Source organism: Colius striatus, chromosome 7, assembly GCF_028858725.1.
Source record: "Colius striatus isolate bColStr4 chromosome 7, bColStr4.1.hap1, whole genome shotgun sequence".
In the NCBI taxonomy this organism is placed as follows: Eukaryota; Metazoa; Chordata; class Aves; order Coliiformes; family Coliidae; genus Colius; species Colius striatus.
In genome coordinates, this window is record NC_084765.1 from 23914985 (window position 1) to 23937322 (window position 22338).

Sequence of the window (22338 nt, forward strand, 5' to 3'; positions counted from 1 at the left end):
TAAATGCAACTTTTTGTGTTCCAGCTTCATCCCATTACATTTTGTCCTGTTGCTAGATACAATAGAAAAAAAAGGATGTCCCAACCTCCTCACATCCACCATTTAGATACTTACAAATATCAATAAGATCTCCCCTCAGTCTCCTCCAGACTAAACAGCCCCAGTTCCTGCAGCCTTTCATCATAAGAAAGATGCTCCAGTCCCCCCGATCATCTTGGTGGCCCTGCGTTGGACTCTCTCCAGAAGTTCCCTGTCCCACTTGAGCTGGTGAGCCCAGAATTGGACACAAGACTACAGATGAGGCCTCACCAAGGCAGAGGGGGAGCAGAACCTCCCTCGACCTGCTGGATACGCTCTTATTGATGCATCCCAGAATGGCATTGGCCTTCTTGCCCAGGAAGGCACATTACTGGCTATTCAGCACTACAGCACATCTTACTATATTAATATAAAATAGTACAGGTGTCACATGTTAAGACTTTCTTTTTGGTTCCATCAATAGAAATTACAGAAGCACTCTCATCTCCTCTCAAATAATTAGCCTTTTTACTGTCTCAAGAGGGCCTCCAGCACATTACCTGGGAATAGAGTGGAAAGTCACACAAATAGAAGAAAACCTTCCCTAGCATGAATGTGTCACCTTAGGCTCCATTTGGGAATTCTGGTCTGATACTGACATCTAACTCTTTGCTATCTTCCAGAGCCACTGAAGTTGGATATGCCCAATTGTTCCAGTTCTTCAAGTTACAATCAGTAAAAAAGTTTCACTTCATTAGATAAAGCAGGTTAACCAACCTGTCCTACATGTTGCACGCTACTACTCATGATTAAAATTCTGAACTTACTTTTGCTTCTCCTCTGCAGAAATGTCTTTTGCTTTCCATCACCAGTCAACAGCTTCAAAGTTGGTTGTACTCAAGCCATCAAGAGGTGGAGATGTTCCAAGGAACAAAGGATTGTCACAGGGAAAAGAAGACATTTAAACAATATCTAACAAATACACTGCATTTCACTGAACATCCGGGAAAAATTATATCATGTGCCATCAACTTGCTGGCACAAAGAGGAAGTGAAGTATTTCCAAGAAAATTAAATGGAAAGGCACAAATATCAGCTGAAAACCTGAGAAACTGGTACACAAAATGCAACCATCATTTCAAGCAGCAAATACTGCAGGTAATTCAAATATAAACAATTTACAAACTATTAAGTATTCATTTTCCACTTCTACGGCCTTAAAAGAGGAAAGCAAAGACTTTGTTGATGGAATAACATGTCTGGATAAGAAAAAGTAACAAGAGACTTAAAGAAAAAGATACACAGGTTACTTTCCTTCAATCAACATGGTTCTTAATTATACTATTTAGGAGCAAAACAAATGAAAGTTACATTTTCAAGGCCATCACACTCCCAGTATGAGATAGTTTCTAAAGACCTCATTTATATGACCTTTAGGTGCTATCTCATTCACCTTAGTTTTGAGAAAACAGATGATTTAACTATCTGAGAAAATAGTGAACTAAAATATGAAACAAAGTTTATTTATATTAAATTTGTAGCATAAGGGATTTATTTATCAATGCTACTTTAAAAATACTTAATCAATGGAGAATTGGTTGCTGACACGCTAATGCTTTTGGAACACGGGTTTGCTCTTAAATTCTCCAATAGAGCCACACATGTAATTTTAGCATTTAATTTTCTTAATAGAAAGCTAAATTTGCCTAAATTCAAATACATACATATGGTATATATATATGCAGTTATACATACAACATCAGTTATCCCTGTGGTTGTCACAAAACCACAGTCTGTGAAACAACGGTTGGTAACAGGAAAAAACCCTCAACTAAACCAGCACATTTTTACATCGATAAACACATTAGCTTTACAGCACCTTGCAGGCATAACAACTATATTAACCTCCCTCAAAATCAAATGTTCCATGGCTAAACATGTTCCTTTTATTAATTAAAGAAAATATGGTCCAATACAGGAAACATCAACGTAACATGATTCTTTTGAGTGAGTTAAATGACTGAATACAAAATTTTAAGTGTCTTACAGCTGGACCAGTGATCCAAAACTCAAAGGAACATAGCAAAGATCTGTACATCTGCAAACTAACGTGAAATAACAGTAAACTTTTAGCACTGAAGTAATGGGGAAAAATTTAGAGTGTCAAAATTATGCATAAAAATGTACCGTTAAAGGAGGAAACATGCCAGGCTTCTTCTAAGAACTGTCTTTTTGAACTACACTGAATTGGATTGAAGTTTTTATTAAAAGCAAAAATCATTCAAGTAATCATAAAACATACTTACCAATTTTTTTTATTAGATGCATATTAAGCATACATCAAAAAAATACAGGATGCAACTAGACAAAATAAGCTTACAAGCCTCAAAAATCAAACATTAATGAAAACTAAAAGAGAACAATCAGATATAAAATTCGCCCTACACAGACATTTCTAAATGGTCTCTAAAAAAAAACCCTACCGTGACAGCCGACAGCCACAGTCTTTGGTGGAGTATTAGTAAATCCTACAGCTTAAAAAAATAATTGCTTTCTACATGCTAGCATATAAATAACAATGCTTAATGCCTGCAGAAAAGCTTTCAGATCTTTAAGGTTTTGCAGAATACCAAATGTTACTTAAGATTCTTTACCCTGACCTTGAATTTCTAATGCTTTCTGGTAGTGAAGCACTACAGAACATGATTTTAACATCTATTGCCCAGGACTCCTCTCTCTCCCTCTTTCTCTCTCTCCCCACTCCACCCCATTTCCAGGAAAAGGAAAGTAGAGAGAGTTCTGTTATAAAAATTCTGTTTAAAACTCATTACCTAATACGCAGAACTCAGTGTGCTATGACTTGATCTGATTTTTTTTCTCTGGATTTACTCATCCATTCTGCCAAAGAGAAACTGAACCACAGCTAAGTTGAAGCCTCTTTCCCAAACTGCACAAGGCAAACAGAGATGTTGGCTGCACCTGAGGAAGCAGTAAGTGACTTAAGAGTCACTAAGCTAATGACAACAGTTTTCTATGAAATGAAAATAATGAAGACAGCATATGCATGGCATGAGATTTCCTTAAAAATACAAGTTATATTATCTGCAATGGTCGTTCAAGCAAATGTGGTCAGTCTCTTGGGATGAGGAGAAATGGTTATTCTAGTTTGGATACTGAGAATTAACTTTAAGTTACTGTTTTTTGACAAGTCAATGAAAACTTGAGGTGTCTTCCAAGTACAAAAAGACAGGTGGCACAGAATAAGAATTACTGATGCTGATTAGAAAAAACCTCCCACTTTTAAATGACTTGAAAACAAAGAAAGTTTTTTTCAATGTAACTTGATCCTCTGGAGAGACATCAGCCAAAAGTAAAAATTTACCTCTGGGATCTATCACAAATAAAATGGTAGAGATTAATCTTCATAACTATGCTGTCGCCTGCAAATTACTTCATATAGGAAGAATTGTAATGAATTTTTCCTCCTCCACCAAATTACCATGCCACTCTTTTTATGATCCACCTCACTGGTGTATTTAACACGATTTGATGGTCTTGCTAAAACAATCTAGTTCCCTCTCGCCTCTTCCTTTAGAAAGACTACTCGATATCTGGGTGTTTTACACTTAAACTTTTGTATAAGCATTCTCTACATGGTTTAAAACAAACAATGTTTTACATATGTATCTGAGAATATATATATAACACCTCTGCCAAATATGCAATTTTCCATCTTGAGTTTTTATTTTTCAACTTTTCTCAACAGTAGGTGGCCCAGTTCTTCCAAACTGTTATTACTGAAATGGTAAATGCTCTAAAAATTTCATTGACAATAAAACACAAATGTGAGGGATTTACAAGCAAGTATTATACAACTGGTTCCAGTTGAACTTCATATTTTCCAACACCACATATCAGTGCATTATTCAAAATAGATAATTTGCATGGAACATCATCCATCAGTTCAAAAATACTATAGATTTATCCGGGTTTAAAAGTAGGTGCATTCAGGAACACATCAAGTTCCATAGTTGCTGATTAAGTCCTTTCAACTGTTCTCATTGTTATGCTGTATTTTATGATCTTGCATATATACATACATGCATGGAAACATCAGACTAGTTAATCATACGTCAAGCTAATGATTTCACTAAAATCTTTAAAGAACAATACTGCAACTTATTGCTCTCAGCTTTTTTGACTGTCTTGTTATTTGAAGTTCTTAAAGCTACAGATCTTGAAAAGCTGTGACTATGTGAACTGTTCTACTTCTCTTTTAAAAAGTCTGCCAAATCTGCACTGATGAAAGTCAAGATGCAATTGAAAATTTAACTCTCTAAAGAATAAGAAATTTCTGAGACGTTGAGATTTATGTGATTTAGAGTGTCCAAAAATAAGCTGGATGGTCTCTAAATTTTTATACCATAACTGATTAGATTAATTTAGCAGCTGAGCCCAGTTAACCTAGGAGGACAGAGTAGACACTAGTTGCATGCTGATGGCCCAGAAAAACACATAATCTGGAAAAGTGAGCACATAATACACAGCTACAAAAAATATGTTTATGCATAGGCACTTGCTCATTTAATTCAAAAAACAAAACCCAAAAAACCAAATGTATCCCATCAAATGAAAAACCACAACCCACATAACTCCCAGATTCGCAATTTAAAAACAGAATAGTTTTAGGGAACTGTCAAAATGTAGGAAGACTATGCCCAAAGTTTCAAGCTGAGCATAAAAATTATGCACAAAGACAAAATTTTGTTGCAAATATTTACTCAAAAAGTAATAATTTACAGCAGTGCTTTAACAGCTGTTCAAAACATTTAACATTCATTAGAAACAAAACTGTAAGTTAAAAGCACATTCTGAATGTTTCAAATGGAGCAATGAATTCAGAAGAGCAAGCTACCATTAATCATATGCATTCCTACATTTAGCTGCTAACTAGGAGACCAAAAAAAAAATCAAACTATAAAAAGAAATCAAAAACCAGCAGCCATCTTCCTGTACACAATTTAGACTACAAAAAGTCCTGAAATGGAACTGTACAATTCTACTTTATATGCCCTTGTGTCCTTTTTTGTAACAGTTAGCTAGTAGCAGCTGCAAAATGGCAGAATGCATGCCAGTTGGTGTTTCCAGTTTGGGGTTTTCCTTCTTTTTGCTCAGAACAGTTTTTACATTATACTGTACTTTGGTGTGACTGAAGAGATCATTCCTATGGGTCTACAGCTAAGAATAATTAAAACAATGGGAAAAGCCTAACAGCTACAGTACTTTCAGCAGTATGTTCTACTTTATACAATTATGTTCGGTATTTCTGCACAGCCTGCACACTGAAAACCCCACAAATATATATTTTTATTGTAATAATTCCACTTTCACTGAAAGTTTATTAAGGTAAGCTTACAGCCTGGCAGGATTACACCTGTACAGAGGTGCATAGATTCATATAATTCTGTTTACATGCTTTTACAGACAGGAATGTGACACTAAGTCCAAAGGTTTATGTTTACTGAAATTATCAGCAGACCAATAGCCATCATTACAAGTGTGCTCCATTTCAGTATCAGAAGTGAATTTATACTAAATTTCATTGTTTAATGATATTCACACTGAAGGATTTAAAAAAATATTTTCTTGGCAAACAAATCACCCTATCTTGGGCTAGTTAACTATAAAAATGAGAATTTATTCCTCCCTTCAAATGTCAATCTATGTAAGATACATCTAAGAGACAGGAAGATATATTTGAACGTGCTACCTTTTGTAAATTTAGTTAATTCAGTTGTACATACACATACATGCTATCTTCATATACATAACTTCCCTTTTGTGTCTCTTTCTCTTCTCCCTCTTATTTTTAATAATTAGCATCAATGAGCACACTCATCAGGAATGGTCCATTTTTTAACAAACAGTAAAAATGACGTAATTTCAGCTTGTTTCATTTTCATCTGTCTTGTTTACAGTTGTTTCCATTCTGTTGGGACTGCTTTCTTTAGAAGTCTCATCTGTTTGTTCAGACGGTTGTCCAGCTTTCTTTGATGAAGGTGAAACATTACCTTTTTGAAGAATTTCTGTAGCTTCATGCTCTAGTACCTCTGATGGAGTCAAAGGCTCCAAATGAATACTGCCTTGTTCACTAATGTCTGAACTAACGGATTCAGGTTCATCTCTTTTTCTCAAGAACTGCTCAAAACTAACATCTTCACCCAATGTTAGTTTTAAATCTCTTGCGTTCATTGCTGAAAGTGTAGTTTCATCCAAGCTACGTACTTTAGTCTGCTCATTCAAGGTAATGTTATCTGAACTTTGGCAAGTTTTCAACTCACTTTCATCATTAATACATTTTTGTTTCTCTTCTACTAATTGTTTGTTATTGTCTGAATCACAACACGCTCCTTTCTCATGCAAAGAATTCTTGGAGCTGTTGTCAGGGAGTTCCAAACTGGGAACATTATTTGTATTTGACAATGATGAGCTGTCTTCATTCTTTTCAGCTGATGCAACTTTTTTTGTTTCATTTCTATTGCATTCTTTCGTTTCATCTGAAGAGTGATGCTCTTGTTTGCTGGAAAAAAAGCCAACAAAAAACCGCAAAACAAGTTATTTTTATAAATGAAATAAAGCAACACATGGCTGTACTCTGCAAAGTGATACACAGAAAGCAGTATTGCAGATTTTCTATTTAGTATTTCCCATAAATGTTCATAACATGATGGGCTGAATTGACAGTTGTATTTTTCTTACTTACTTAGAAATTCATCTTTATATTTAGCTGTCAATTATTACTCTCCAATTGTTGCATTTCACCTCCAGAAATGAAGGTAAAGTTGTCCCCTTTGTGTGACATGCAGTTTTCCAACATACAATGTTAAGTTCCTCCACTTGCATGCTCTGACACAGATGCAGATAAAACTACTTGGAAGAATTTGCTGACTATGCAAAAAACAAGCAGTTTATACCAAGTTTATACCTTTATACCAAGCAGTGGACTCTGCAATACTATGACAGCAAAGCGAGAAAAAAAAAAGCTAACAGTTGGAAATCCAAATTACCTTAAATCTTAACCTCAGTGGAGCAACTACAAATTTAGATGCACTAAAGAATGAACCTATAAAGCAGCATTTTCAGTCACTTCTCTGATTAATGCTGTATGTTTACTGTAAGAAAATATAGATAATTACTGAATTACACAAGTAAAAATGAGAAATTTACTATATAATAAAATCTAAAACATAGCATGTGAACTTTGCAGATAAAATGACTGTTTAAACCTCGTATGATTTCAATAAAGCTACATGCACACAGTGCTTTAGGTTGATTAGGAAACAAAAACCCCAAATGTTCCAATGAAAGACTGAGCTATAATGTTTCAAATGCCATATGTACCCACAACAAACCAAAATAGTCTGGTCATATTGCTACATGCAATTTGTTTATATGGTCATATTCCAACAGTCAAAATCCTAAATAATAGTTTCTAATATTTATCTTAATTTGTTATAGGAACACCAACTTCTGTCATCTTTTAAATGACGGAGCTCAAATTTGCTGTAAAGACTTAAATCTGGTAAAAGTTTAATATAATTTCTAACTCATTCAAAATTTTTCAGAATAAGTGGCTCATTACCTAAAATGATGATGGTGACAGACAAAAGAAAGTGGAAAGGAAGTTGGAAGACCAACAGTTGGTCTGATTTCAGATATAAATTCTATATAGGAAATCAAACTGGGAGCAAAGTCTCTTAAATTAACTTTTAAAATTTAAGACAAATTGAAAACAGTTTCTGCACAGTGACATGCCAACAAAAGATGAGAGACACAATACCACCAAATATCTCATTAATCAAAACACATTTGTATTTCACCTCTTCAAATAGTTTAAAAAATGGTTTGCACTTATTTTTGGCTAAAAGCAGTTTTAAGAGTACTTAAGCAACTGACAGTTTGAGGACTCTTTACTGCTACTATGCTTTTATGATATATTTTCAAGTTAAAAGTCTAGACATGCTGTTGTCCTGATAAAGGAATTGAAAACAATTCACGTGATTCACCCATATGCTAAGTGATACTGAGTTCTATAGAAAATGGTTTTTAGCTGGAAGAGGTGGTACATACTACAAGCATTTAGAAACCTGTTTTCAAGTTTTACTTTCAATAAATTAATCCAAGAATATTCCATGCCCAGTTATGAGACTGCTGAGACACCCTTGAGTGTACAATCTTAGCAGTCACTGAGGTAGTCATAAAAATCTTTTCACCCTGTTACACTGATTTTTTTATTCATCACAATTAACTCAAGACATAGGTGAAACACTTTACAAGTTGTATTTGCTACTTGTATCAAATAGATTGGACTATCTAAACCAGCAAATGACACTCTTAAATATATACATTTTCTATCTAGGTTCTCTCTCCCAAACTTGTGGAACAGGGAGGAAAAAGGTGATATTTGAGGAAAAACTCAAGATCCCAACACAAAACCCACCCATCAGCTATGCTTGACATAAGTGGTCTTGTTGTAACTGCTCCTAATTAGCTCACCTGTTCCAGAGAAACGCTTAAGCTATACAGAACCATATAACTGGTAGTAGATATTTAGAATTCTTTTCATATACAAAGCCAGTCAGCTCTTCATGAAACAAGCTATACACATGACTTTTAGCTACTAGTTTTCAACAAGGAGCTTGAGGTTGAGGTGTAGTTGCAGAGTTAATAAGCATGGTTATTCTACTTTATGTGGGAACTTTTGACCACAGACATGCAAAAAAAAATAAGGGGTATAAATAAAGGGAAGACTAATGCCTCATTATCCCACACAAAGGAGTGCTTCCACAACAGAAAATCAAGGTGGATTGCATATACATATACAGAACACACACGACTCACATCAAGAAACTTCAAAGGACAAATCTGCCCTTAACATACAAACAAATGCATCACAATCTACCTCAAGTTCTAGTAGCCAAAATCCCAGATTCAACCAAACCCAGCCTCTCATTCTCACTCACTTTTAGCAAGACGCAGTAAGGGAGGGAGAAGTGGAGAAGAAAAGAAAAATATGTATCTATTTATTTCTCATGTAGAAAAAGTTGTCCCCAGCATACCTTCCCAAGAGTCACTTATACCAGTAAATCAAGAGTATAAAAATAAAATGGAACAAATTTTTACACAACCATCATAACAACAATCATCCACACAGAACAGTGGTCTTCTAGATTGCTAAGCACAACAGTAAGTTTGTTAGGGTAGAACAGTTCCCCAATGAAATAATTTACCCCTGCTGAGAACTGCAGATGAATAAGCAAAGTCTTGCAACTGTGATGCACTAAATCTCCCCAATAAAAGGAAAAATCAAGGAATCATTTTGTTAGGAAGTCAGTAGCTAAAAAACAATAGCTTTCCATCCAATATTATTACTACTCTGTGTGCAAACAATACTGGTTACACTGCAAGAAAACTAAAAATTCAGACATCAGAAAGACTGGAAAATGTGAGAATGATAACAACTGCATTACACAACAAGGAGCTTATCAGGAAACAGTTCAAAATCTAAAATCTGACTTTTGCTTAATGAAAAGAACTAATTTTCTAAAGTATGATACAGTGGCCAGACTATCAAATACAGACTATACTAATGAACTAGCTGCCATATCACCTATACAAGATCAGGTTTTAGAGTAAGACTACTTCAAGGGAGTAAGTAGCATAAGACATGATTTTGAATTCAAGAAGTGACTGCCAGTAAACAAGTGACATCTATTTATCTGCATACAGAGTAGTTGCAAACTATGTGCAAACACGCCTTCCGTCTATGGAAAAGTATTTCCAGGTAACAGAACCTGTGTCACAGCTGCCTTTACAGTAACAGTTTGTTGTAAAACAACATTACAGTTTTGAGGCACATGCCTTGATTACTCTCACATACTGATTTGCTTTACAGAGCAGTTCTGGGGCATGTGAACTAAATTTATTTTTGAGGAAAATCGAGTGGAAGCTCTGATCCACAAGTGTTCCAACTCTTAACGGAGCTGCGTCCTTAAGAGTCCAAACCGTCCTTAAGAGTCCAAACCAACAATTGACACTCCCCACCATTTTGAGTATGTGCACAGTACACCCATTCTGTTCAAGGAACACAAGCTTGGCCTAAACTAATACCTCAAAACTGTTTAATATTAATTTAACAAAAATCACAGAACAGATTTATCTATTAAAATTACTTTTGTCTATTTAAACACAAGGACAGAAGAAAGCAGTACATCAATTAGAATTACAGGGACTGTTTACTAATCTGTAGCTTAAAGACAAAATTAGCTCCAAGAACCTGAAACATTTAGTCTCAGTTGTTAAGCAAGCATTCTAACTGAAAAGTAAAATTTCCAATTATTTGTCCCACATTGCCAAATAGTAGAATAAAGACAGATAAAGCAGAACCTTTTCTAAGAAAAGTAAACTACAAAGAGACTCTGAAAGCAGGTTTTTTTTTTGGTGAAGGCATCATAAATGTGTATGTAATTACTAAGCCTTTAAAAGTTAAATTTGCACCAACAGTAGTTGAAGATCACTAACTGGAATAAAATATTTCAGTCTGTGGTATCTGGGCTAATAATTTAGATTAATTTTATGAAGTATAATACGTGCAAAAGAAGTGTATAAGATTTCAATTATTTCCTCTGTCTTCATTTTAGTTTCATTAAAAATTCTGCATCTTTGCGTACTTTTTAAAAGCACAGAGCTGTGATTGTAGGTTAACAAACAATTTCACATATTTGCTCTGCTAAGAATTTGGTTAGGTCTGCCTTCAACAAATGACATAGGTTTTTAAAAACCTAAATGCATATCCCGATATGAACACTTTACCCTGCATTTTAAATTTGATTCTCAGTTGCCTTAGTAAAATTATTAACTCACACACAATATTACAAAAATTGCTTCCTTTAACCACGTGTACAATTTATTCAATGTCTTATAAAAATCTAGATTAATTTGCTGTTTAAGTACTATAAAGAATATGTTTTCACACTCAGACCCTAAATTCCACGTTTTGTTGAGTACATTACAACTATTCAAAATTTTCTATAATAGAAAACACATATTATTAAAATACTAATTAAGTACTTTTGCCCAATTACCTGAGAAATATAAGTCTGTGTTATTTTATGTACTTGCTTTTAAAATGCAGCTGATCAAAACTTACCTTGCAAAACTTAGTGTTTCCGGTTTTCCTTCAGATAAACTATATCTTTAATTTTTCTGTAATAATTAAGGACATTTCTTTTCTTTTACAGTCATGAGCAACTGATTACAATATAAAATTGCAGAAATTATTTCCCACTGATATTCCAATAAATCTGCTATGCAGTAGAGATTGAGCACAGATCTTGATACAGATCTTTGCAAATAGTTTGCCAAGTTAAGGAAACCCCTCCAAACAAAAAACAGCAACAAAGCAAAATTTTAAAGCAACTCCTGTAGCCTTTTTCATATACATAATTTAAAACATGTCTTATTGAATAGGATGCAAACTAGATGTAGACAGCTGTTTATTTTGAAGGGGAGAAAAACCAGAACTAAATTAGTGTTTTTCTAGAAAAAAAAAGGAAAAACAAAGATGAAAAGCAAGAAACACAAAGTTGAGCTAGCTATACTTTCTAAGGTATGTTTTAGTCCTACAGACACTGTTACATTCAGTGTGAGTATAAGGAAGTTTCATAACAAAATGCTTGTCACAGAAGAAACTTTTGAGTCTTCATTAAAACTTACCTAAAGAAATAACTTTTCAATTCTGAAGAACATGAACAAAGACAATTTCTCCACCCCTCTTTCCATGTGCATTTTGTAGAATAGCAAGAAAGCAAGTGACTGAAAACTGCCATTTGGAAACAGTCCCATCAGCCTTCTAAAATCATCTCCTATGCTACAGGGCATCTTGTCTATATAATCTTATTCTCCTTCAGAAAATTTTAAGTGTCTAAGGAACAAAATTAAAAGCTATAACTACAATTTAATTTTTGCTTAAAACCAGAAAAGATCTCTGTACATAAAGGCAAATATTATCTGTATCACGATCTCCAAAATGTTTAAATCCATGTAAACACTGTTACGTACTTTTAGCACAGTATTTTTTCCCCACAGAGGTGCTATAAGTTATGCAGCAAATATTTTTAAAACTGTATGATGAAGTTAGGCTTATTCTACCTTCAAAAACACCCTTTCCTATACTTCTTTCTTATTTTGTTATATTTTTGTCAGAGACACATGGTCCATACCAAGAAACACTTTTCAATTTAAAATTACTGCACTCTACTTCCTGCTACAGAACCTCCTTCCCTACCCATCATCATCCTCTGCCCTACCTGACCATATTCTTCTCCAGGAACTAACAGGAAAGGAAGATTTCTTGCCTTATGTCTCTGAATTTTAAACGCTATGTTTTTAAACAATCTGATTCATCAATTTATATTTCTGGTTCTTCAGCACCCTGAGGGTTTGTCCTTTTACCTCCTGTAGTGTATTTCAATAAACAGCCCAAATCTCAGGCATCTGGCTGCAGCTAAGTATCAGACATTCCATGGTCCCTTAGAAAAAACAGCCAGAGGTTCTACATGGCCCAGACCACCCTGAACAGCAGGTCACTGTTTTGAATGGTCTTAGTTTAGATGTCCTGTAAGCTCAGACAGCTGGTGCCAAAGTAACCTATTCTGTCTGTATTCCCCAGCTTTTCCAATCTTAAGGGTTAAGAGCGTGTGGGTTGGGATTCTTGTTTGTTTTGTTTGAGCTTGAAGAGGATGTTTCTTTTTTTTTTGTTTTACTTTAAAATGAAAGTAAATATTATGTAATGCAAATTTGACATATTCTGTAATGCTGAAACATGACATGGAATTGAAAAAAGCGTAAGAGAAAACACAACTGAAGTTATAAGAGAGTCCACAGAAAGTAAAGGTGTTACTGTGCATGTTTGAGAATCTTGCTTAATGCTGCTGAAGGAAGATGAATGCTCACACTTCTACAGAATCTTTGCTTCTGTTAAAAAATGCAACCTCACTAACCCTTTTGCATTTTAGAGTGTAGGCAAGCAGTGTTACAAGAAAAATCCTTACTCTGAGGAATTCTCTCTTACCAGCTGGGATTTCGGTAACAGACTGCCCTTTTTGAAGGGCAACAGAAAAACAACTTCTTATAGGGGAAAAAAAAAATTACATTAAATCAAAATCCAAAGATGATATTTTTTTAAAAAATAAGATGTACTGAGAGATCATTCAGTTTCCCGACAGGTAGAAAACAGGGGAAAATTTGTATACACATCTGAAAAAAAACTCAATCCAGGCTGAAGAGGCATTTTGAAAAAATATCTTCTTTAAACAGATACAAATAGAGAAATTCCTCAAAAAGTTACAGTTCAGAGTCAATATTTATGCAGATCTCTGGTCATATTTCAGGTCAATATCCAAGTTCCCTGAAAATGAAGGCACAGAAGGCAACTAAACTGTGCCTTCTTTGGAGGCTGGTATAGAAACCAGCCAGGAGGGACTGACAACTGCAAACTGAAAATCTTTGGGTGTGGCAGACATACTAAAGGTGTCCCTCCAACACTGTCGTGACTTCCAGTAGTAAAACATTGAAAGCTAGGTTTTTGCACTATGGATCTCTTCTAAGTACCATGACTTGTAGTATATATATAGTTGAGAAAGAGTTGTCTTGAATATTCGAACTAGTTAATGAAGTTCACAGCTACTGTTAGACTGTGAAGAAAAGACATTACCTCCAACTTAGCTCCTCTCTCTCTAATGGACATTTCAGTCTTTAACCTAGTGGATAATTAATTAAGATTCAATGTTTTAAAATACTGTATAGTTAAAATAGAGATAAGGATGAAGATACTTACAGCAAGAGTACAACTTGATAATCTGAAATGAATTTTTAAAGTTGATACTCATTTTGAGCCTAAACCTACCTCACAGTTCCACAGGAGCATTTCAGAATTTTGTAGTTTTACTGGGTATACAGTAGTGATAAGATACACTTGTTTCATGCAACTTGTTTCATTATGTCAGCTCATGAAAATCAGGAAGCAGTCTTAAGATGCTTAGTACCACTTCTATTCTATTGCTTACTGCAATTCTACATGAGGAATAACCTCCTCACCATAATGGCCTTGTAACCATGACTGACATACTTAAGATCCGAGATGCTAAATTGAGTGCGTAAAGCTACATTATGACTCAACAAAAACATTCTGCAAAACAAGCTCAGTTTTCTTTTAATTGTCTACTATAATCCAAATATCCAGAACACAGAGGTAGTTTAGGGCAACTGTAAAACATCACAGTTGACCTTCAACCACTATTTGGAGGAGATATGTCCCTCAAAATACCTTCACAGGCACAGTCCATACGTTAGATGAGCTATAAATTATTTACATTTATTGACTTCTAAAACCACATTAATCAAACAGCTTATCACACCATCACTGAAATTGATTTTCTGTTTATATAAGAAAACGCTATTGCAGAGATAGCAAGAAGTGTCTCCTACAAAACCTTGTTAAGTCATCAGTTCTAACATAAAATCTAACCTTTCAAAGGTTTCCTATGAAAAAAGAAAAACTGAACATACCCCTCAAAATTGCTTATGTCTGATTCTTCTTTGTTGATGCTGCATTAAAGGCAAATTTAATCTGCTAAAATATGGTGCTGCTTCTGTTATATTTAAATCAGGTTATTAATCATAAATCAAATGATTAATGACCTCAGTGAGTTTTAATAGTTGCCTACAAGATATAAAATACTTGATAGAACAAACAGCTTCACCATCTTAAATTTTATGAAAAATGTATACTAATATTAGCTTGATGTGTACTACAGATATTTTTCTAACTTAATCTAAGAAAGCAGTTCTAAAACCAGACCTTTTAGAGAGTTTTAGCACATAGTTTTGGCACACCATAAACACCTTCTTTCACTGACATTCTAGCTACTAATCAACAACCTCAACTGTAGTATAAACAATCATTTAACTATTTTAATTACTACATCTTAATTTGCAGTAAAATACGGCAAAAAACTAGGAAAAAAAGACTGTTTTAAAATAACATTACTATCATAACACTATAACAATGCTCATCTAATTAACAGTAAGAAAAATGAAACAAAATGACACCACATTTTTCAAGTTAGGGACTTTAAATAGTCTTAAGTTTTTAACCATGAGTAGCAACACAAGGTACAGATGATGCAACAACACCAAATATTTAGCTTAGCTTTGTTGCTTTAATGTCTATGCAAGAACTAACAAATAGAAGTAGTTGGAAACAGCTATTTGTCTAAAAAGAATCACTCTTGAAAGAGCAGAGCAATTTACACACAAATAAATCAGATATTGTATATTCAAGAGCAAAACCTACTACTTTTGTCTGAATAAATTTAAGTTTCGCCACCAAAGTAAATGGGCATGAACTGCATCTAAAATCTGTAGACAGTTTAAAATGTATTATAAACATTATTTTACATATCAAATCCTGATAGATTTCTGTGGTCATCTTTTATAGCTTACAAAACAGATTCAGGCTGGCTAGTTCATGCTGTTTTGGAAGTGAAAAGAGCTTATAACATTTTGTTCTAATATTGTGTAATATTAATACTAGTAATAATACTAATCCTAATAATAATATAATTTTGTATAACAACATTTGTTAATATGGTTTACCTTAGATTCCTGACATATATTCTCAACTTCAACTCTGTGTAGGAATAGGTTTTAGAAAGTATTTCCTTCTAATTTGTAATTACCAGAAGTTTCGTAAATGGATACTAAATTATATAGAACTATCAACTAATAGTCATATGATACAAGAAGCTCCAATGCAGTCGTTCTCAACAGAAACAAAGGCAATGTACTTTCTTACAATCTGTGGAGCTAGAGTGCTTTTAGAAATAACATCATGAAAGTAAAATGAAGATGATGACCATATCTGCTAAGTACAGCCTGCAGGTCCACAATTCCAATCAATTCAGAAATCTTCTTGAACACTACAAAAATTCTTTATTCTACATAAAATAAACTTTAAGAAAGAAATAAAAAATGTCCTTTAATTGTCATTCCCTTAAAAAAATACCCTCAAATCTAACAGCTGAGCACAAAACTTCAGCTTGAGATACTCAATATGGATTGGCCCTAACTTATATTATAACCAGAAGAGTAGAAAGGAATTTGGGTTCTAGTTTGGGGTTGGTTTTTTTTGTTTTTAAGTATCCTAGTTTTTAGCATAAATTCCCCATTTTGAAAGACTCTTAAGCAGAGCAGATTATTCAGAACGCACAATTCTCCCCTTCAATGTCTGATCGTATGAGCATTTACTAGGAAAAAGTACATGTGACTGCATAGTGCTTTCACGGTTAATGACTGAATGGGAAAGGAAAGTTGGTGAAATTGATGTTACTTGATGCTGTCTCCAGATTCTCACCTGCAAAATGGGGTTAGCAATGAAGACAGCTGCACAATATCTCACTATTATTGTCATGAGTAGTGAAGAGTTATGATGGAAAGGGCTGCAGTTAGAAACATTTAACAAAAAAACCCAGAAACAAACAACACTTTCCTTGTCTGAAAAGGACTTTCAAAACAAAGGTTACAGAATTTTCTAATCAAGCAGTTCTACAATTACACATCTTTTAAGAACCATAATACAGTGACACCCAATATCCTAAAGAACCACAATAAAGTGAGACTCCACATCCTAAAAGTAACAAAAAAAAAAGAGACAGGTTAGGGTACATACAAATGAAACTGTAATTCTTTGACCATAAACTAAACTGGTTATATCATGCATATTCATGCTCTGTCCTTGCAGATGTAGTCCAATATGTTGCATTATTCATGTAACTGTGTAGCTGTTGGGACTGCCAGCGATATTTAGTATCAAGTCAGGCAGGTTTACTTGCATGGTTTAGTACTGGTTTTATGTTATTGGTTTTCCACGTAAGTAATTTCTCTCAGATCCTCACACAAATGGAAACAGGATGCCACAATGGCAATTGTTTCTACATGAACTATATACAAAAAGTTGGCAAATCCATATGGAGCTTACAAGTGTTTTAACCAGAAGTCTGAAACTTTAAAAATTTTCAGTAGGAAAGCTGTAAAAGAACCAAGTGGTAATAATCCAAATGAGCATTCAAAAGAGGTACAATTCACTCAACTTCAAATCAAACTGTCAATTTAGTATAATTTCATGGAAATTCTTTAGAAAATATTTCTGATTGCCATAAAAATCTGCAATTATATTCCACATTTGTTGTTGCCAAAAACCTGAATGAAAGTGAAATATCACAGATTCAGCTTCCTCCGTAATGCAACAGCATGTTCACAACGAAAAGTAAACCCACTATGCTTTTTTGAATGCTGCTTTCTCAAAACAAAAATAAGTCCTGCAAGAAAAGCCTGTAGTAGGTAACGGATATTTGAAGTTGAACAGCAGCATTCAAGATGGAACATAGCTTCTGTCAGAAGAAAAAGAAGTAGAACAAGAATTTAGACTACTGAGTAAGCGTGCAGATGCTCAATCACAAAATATGCATGAGAAAATGAATGACAGGATCCTTGTCATTACCAGCAATACCCACAGTGGTTGCAGAAGCTCACTATCATCAAAACTGTTTCTGCTTGAACACTAACAGTGAAGAGGACAATAACACAAGTAAAAATGGATTAATTTAAGATAATTTGATTACGCAGAAAAAGGAAGTGCTGCAAATCAAGAAATGTTTGCGCTCATGAAAAATCAGCTCTTATAACTAGGTCATAACAATGACTGATCTCAGAGCAAGATCAACTCTATTGAGCTGCTTGGAAGCTAGTAAATGAGAGATTCAACTAAGACACATATCCACTGTAAGCAGAAGGTTGAGTTTGGAGGAACACTAGACATCAGGACAAAAAGAAAGCTCATCATATATCCAGGGAACCTGTTGATGGATAAAGTTGCCATAGATAATCTAGAATGAAAGATCAACTCAGAAGCAGTAAAATCAAAAGCAGCAGATGTCTCAGCAGCTTGGAGTAAAGCATCCTTGAAGATGAGAGATGATACCAGAAGAACAAGGTGTGAATGAACTGTAGCTGCTCCACCCTCAACAAATATGTCTTCTTCCATCACATGCTTTCCTTCTACGGTACTTAGGAGCAAAAAGAAACTTAGCTCCCAGAGCTAAGCAAGTAATAATTTTTCTTGGCCAAGATTCAGTTTATACAGTTACATGAGAAAGAAGCCATTCAAAGCATATTTTGCCACTCCATACTGTAAAGTCATTGGCAGAAAAAAATGCAACTTACTTGAATATTAAATAGATCGGGAATTGTATGTTTTAGTGAGCACCCAAAGAGAATGACAAAGCCCTTCAGTTTCCAAGCTAGAATCAAGTTCAGAACAAATTGGGCTTTGATGTCAACACTTACACATCACAACTAGCACGCTATTCTAGATTGAGATGATATCAATAGACTTGAGCAGCAAAGAAACACTGCAAATGAGCAGGAAGGAAACACTGCGTCACATGAATGAAACTCCCAGTAAGCCTCTCTTCAAAAGACTATAGCCCCCAAAATGCTGCAAGTCAATGCTGCAAAGCAGAGAATGTTATCACAGAAGGGCCTCTGCCAGACTACAGTACTGGGAGAGAAGACCAGACCTGCTGCCTAAAAGATGCAAGAAGAGAATACCACAGCTTCAATGTATGAAGAAAAAAGAAAAGGTCTGGTCAGATCCTTGTTTGCTTACATACCAAAATAATCCCAAGCTGGACTGGGTTCAATTTTCTGGTCCACAATGATGTATCAGTGAGCCAAGGCAGTATAGGATACCTGCTCACTTTCAACTCCCCTGCAACAAAAATGTCTGCTGTCAGTTCATTTAAAAATATGTTAATTGTTGCACAAAGCAGAGAGTTGAGCATTAGAAGAGTACTGGCATAGTTATTAAGCCTTATTCCCTCAGCACAAGGTGGATCACTAAACGAACAAGGTGACTTTATGTAGAGTAACAATTTTAAAAGCAACTCCTACTGGAACATCTCCAGCTAAGTTAATTTGTGTTACTAATGACAGGATTGTGCTCTGAAGAACATCTCATCAACACTACACAGAGCTCATGGAACATGTCTAGTCATTACCAATAAAGATGAGTTTTACAACACATACAGATAGTCTAATATATAATAAAAGATACCACAAGATATCATCTGACAGATGTAAGAGAAGATCCAAAAGCATTCAAGATGGTAACTGAGTCATAATTTCCGATGATGAAGTGATTCTGAAGAGCCCCATAAACAAGTCATACATCATTGAATTATGGGTCAAAGAATGGGAAGAAACATTCACAGATCATTAAGAAACTACGCAGCAGAAGTTACAAATATTGTCTGCAAGTTCATCTGCTTCCAAAGTAAACCAAAGACAACCATGAAGAACCATCCCACAAAAATATGTGTGTACTCTGTACTACAAATAATTTACAAGTATGCTAAACAATTCATGCTCTTAGATTTAGCTATGTGCAAGCAGTGTTCTTGTCCAAGGTATCAGAGAATTAGTATACGCAACAGGACAAGATTTACTGATGTTTTTGAAACTGTCATGCTCATAGACCTCATTAAGCACTGTGACAGATTTTATCACTGCATGTAGTACCAGCAATTACTCTTATTCCAACATCAGAGCTCTCAAATATACCAGTTATCTGTATCTGTATCTGCCCTGATCTAAATAAAGGCTTGAAGAAACAAACTTGCACATATTCTTCTTCACTCATCTGTTTTTAAGTAATACATACATAGTATATCCAACATTCCTAAATGTTTTCATGTGACTTCACTGTATTACATTAAAGACAGCAAGATCCTTGTGCAGTACTAACAACAGCCTGATACATCTATATGTCTTTCCCCATGGATGCATTTATAACCTTTACTTACATGTAGCTCAGCAAGTACTAATTCTCAACACCTAATGTCACTCCAAGTAGAAAAGCTAAGGTTTTCACAGGTATCACAGCTCAACACTTAATTTTTCCATTGTTTAATTTTCACTGAAATCTAAACTGTTACAGGAAACAAGTCACTCTAGATTAATGAAGAGAGTATAGGTCACCCTCTTACATAACTCCTATGTTTTGTCCAATTTCAAGTTTCTGTGCTCTGAAATAAAAAAAAAAACTTTTTAAAATGTCTTTTTGGACTGTTTTCTAAAATTAATTTCCTTCCACTCTTCATTCCTGTCAGAATATCTTCAATTATTTTAAATAATGTCTGTTAATCATCCCATGAGACCACCTGCTTTACTCAACTGTATCACATGTTGAGCAGTTACTACTAGAGGTCAGAAGTTTACAGCATCTATTTTGCTCTACTGTTATTCATAGCAAAAGAAAAGTATTGCTATGTTTGGGTCAGATGAAAGTATACTCCAGTACCTCCTCTTACTGGCCACTTTACAGAAACTTAGAAAGAAAGTACTTAAGTACGAAATAATCTACTGGGGGTATTTCCAACACTCAGTGAAGGCTGATTTATGCTTACAGGCCTGAAAACTTCTCACTCTGTTGGAAATTTTTTCATCATTCATGAGGATATCTAACCCCTTTTGAATCCTGCTTGTGCTGATTTGGGTTGGGATTGAGTTTATTTTCTTCACAGTTGGTACTATGGGGATTTGTGCTGAAAACAGTGTTGATAATACTATAGAGAGATGCTTCTGTTATTGCCAAGCAGTATTTACACAGAAACAAGCCTTGCCTGCTTCTCACATCACCCCACTAGTGAGGAAGCTGAGGGTGCACAAGAAGTTGGGAGGGGACATAGCTCAGAGAGCTGATCCCAACTGACCAAGGGGATATTTCATTTGATGTCATGCTCAGCATAGAAAGCTGAGGGGAGAAGAAGGAAAGGAAGATGTTAAGAGTGTCGGTGTTTGTCTTCCCAAGAAACTGTTACATATGACGGATCTCTGCTTTCTTGGAGAGGGCTGAACACCTGCCTGTCCATGGGAAGTAATGAATGAAATACTTGTTTTGCTTTGCTTGCATATGACTTTTGCATTCCTTGTTAAACAGTCTTTATCTCACCCTGTAAGTTCTCTCATTTTTACCCTTCTGATTCTCTTCTCCATCCCATGGAGAGGAGTGAGTGAACAGCTCTGGGGTGCTTAGTTGCTGGCTGGGGTTAAACCACAACATTGCTCAAGGCTAGATGGACTCATTGATATCTTCTTGTTAAATCAGGGTTAAATTACCTTCCTCCATCTTTTAAAATACCTTACTTGGCAGTCTACATGACATTTTTGTTCCTTTGTTATTAAATAGTTTAGAGAGAACTCCCATGTTTGATTTAAGTGACAGACCTCTGAACTTTCAATTAATGTGTAATTAGGCTCACAGGCTACATCATAATGCCTCAGGTTCTGTTCCTGGATAATCAGGGATGACTTGGCATGTTTGATTCTTCTAAGGTTTAAAAACCCCCCAAGCAAACCCTGTAACACAATCTCTACAATACTGCAGGTTCTTTTGCAAATCTTTAAAAAACTGAAAGCCAAAATCCTCATACTAACTTCCCTTTGAAAATCAGAATTTAAAAGTTCACAGAAACAATATACCTATGCTACATAAATCACACCTTTTTGAAAATAACTTTCAATTATTTAGAAAATGTTAAAACTGGATTTATCTTGCTTCAGCAAAGGTCACTTTTTCTTTGTACTTATATTAACACATGAATAATATAAACCAATCATTTAATAAAGTTAATATGAAAAGTAAGTTGAATTAACAGTCTCACTATATCTTGACTTAGAAGTCAAAACTGAGAACTTTTAATACTACAAGAATTATTTGTGCATCTTTGGCCAAACTGAACAAAAACCTTGTTCAATATTGGCTGAAGTAGTTAAATAGTATCTCCTTGTTCTTTTAATTAGAGGCATAAGAGCAAAAAGCACTAGTAAAGTAAGGGTCTATGTTCACCCATACATTTCAAATTCCATAAAATTCAGAAGAAACATGAGTTCAAAGTACAGAGTTTGTCCATCAGTCACTAAATATAAATAAACATTGAACAGTAAAGCAAAACTTACTCAGATACTTGTTCAGCAGTTGGGATATCTACAGAAACTGAAAATAAAAATACAGGACTTAGTTAAAAGTATTTCAAGATGTAGAAATACAGAAATACTTTCAAATGCAAATACACAGAAATAAAGGCAATGCAGCTGACAAAGGACTGCAGTAACACACAGACAGTCATATGTACATATTTA

General features: G+C 34.7%; 1 protein-coding gene across 5 annotated transcripts in view; it reads right to left on the reverse strand.

The window, feature by feature from the left end:
* Window positions 1–2380: 2380 nt before the first annotated feature.
* The window catches only part of ZNF280D (zinc finger protein 280D), a 52575-nt gene continuing 32617 nt past the window's right edge, over window positions 2381–22338 (reverse strand). For 3 of the 5 annotated variants that reach the window (XM_061999216.1, XM_061999217.1, XM_061999215.1), the window contains 2 exons: window positions 22156–22192; window positions 2381–6598 (listed from right to left, as the gene is read on the reverse strand). In XM_061999216.1, coding sequence (XP_061855200.1) covers window positions 5962–6598; window positions 22156–22192 — 674 coding nt within the window. In that variant the 3' untranslated portion in view covers window positions 2381–5961. Of the gene's footprint in view, window positions 6599–16131; window positions 16766–18809; window positions 18908–22155; window positions 22193–22338 lie in introns of those variants that run through there. The other 2 variants (XR_009819025.1, XR_009819026.1) reach the window with 2 other exon arrangements.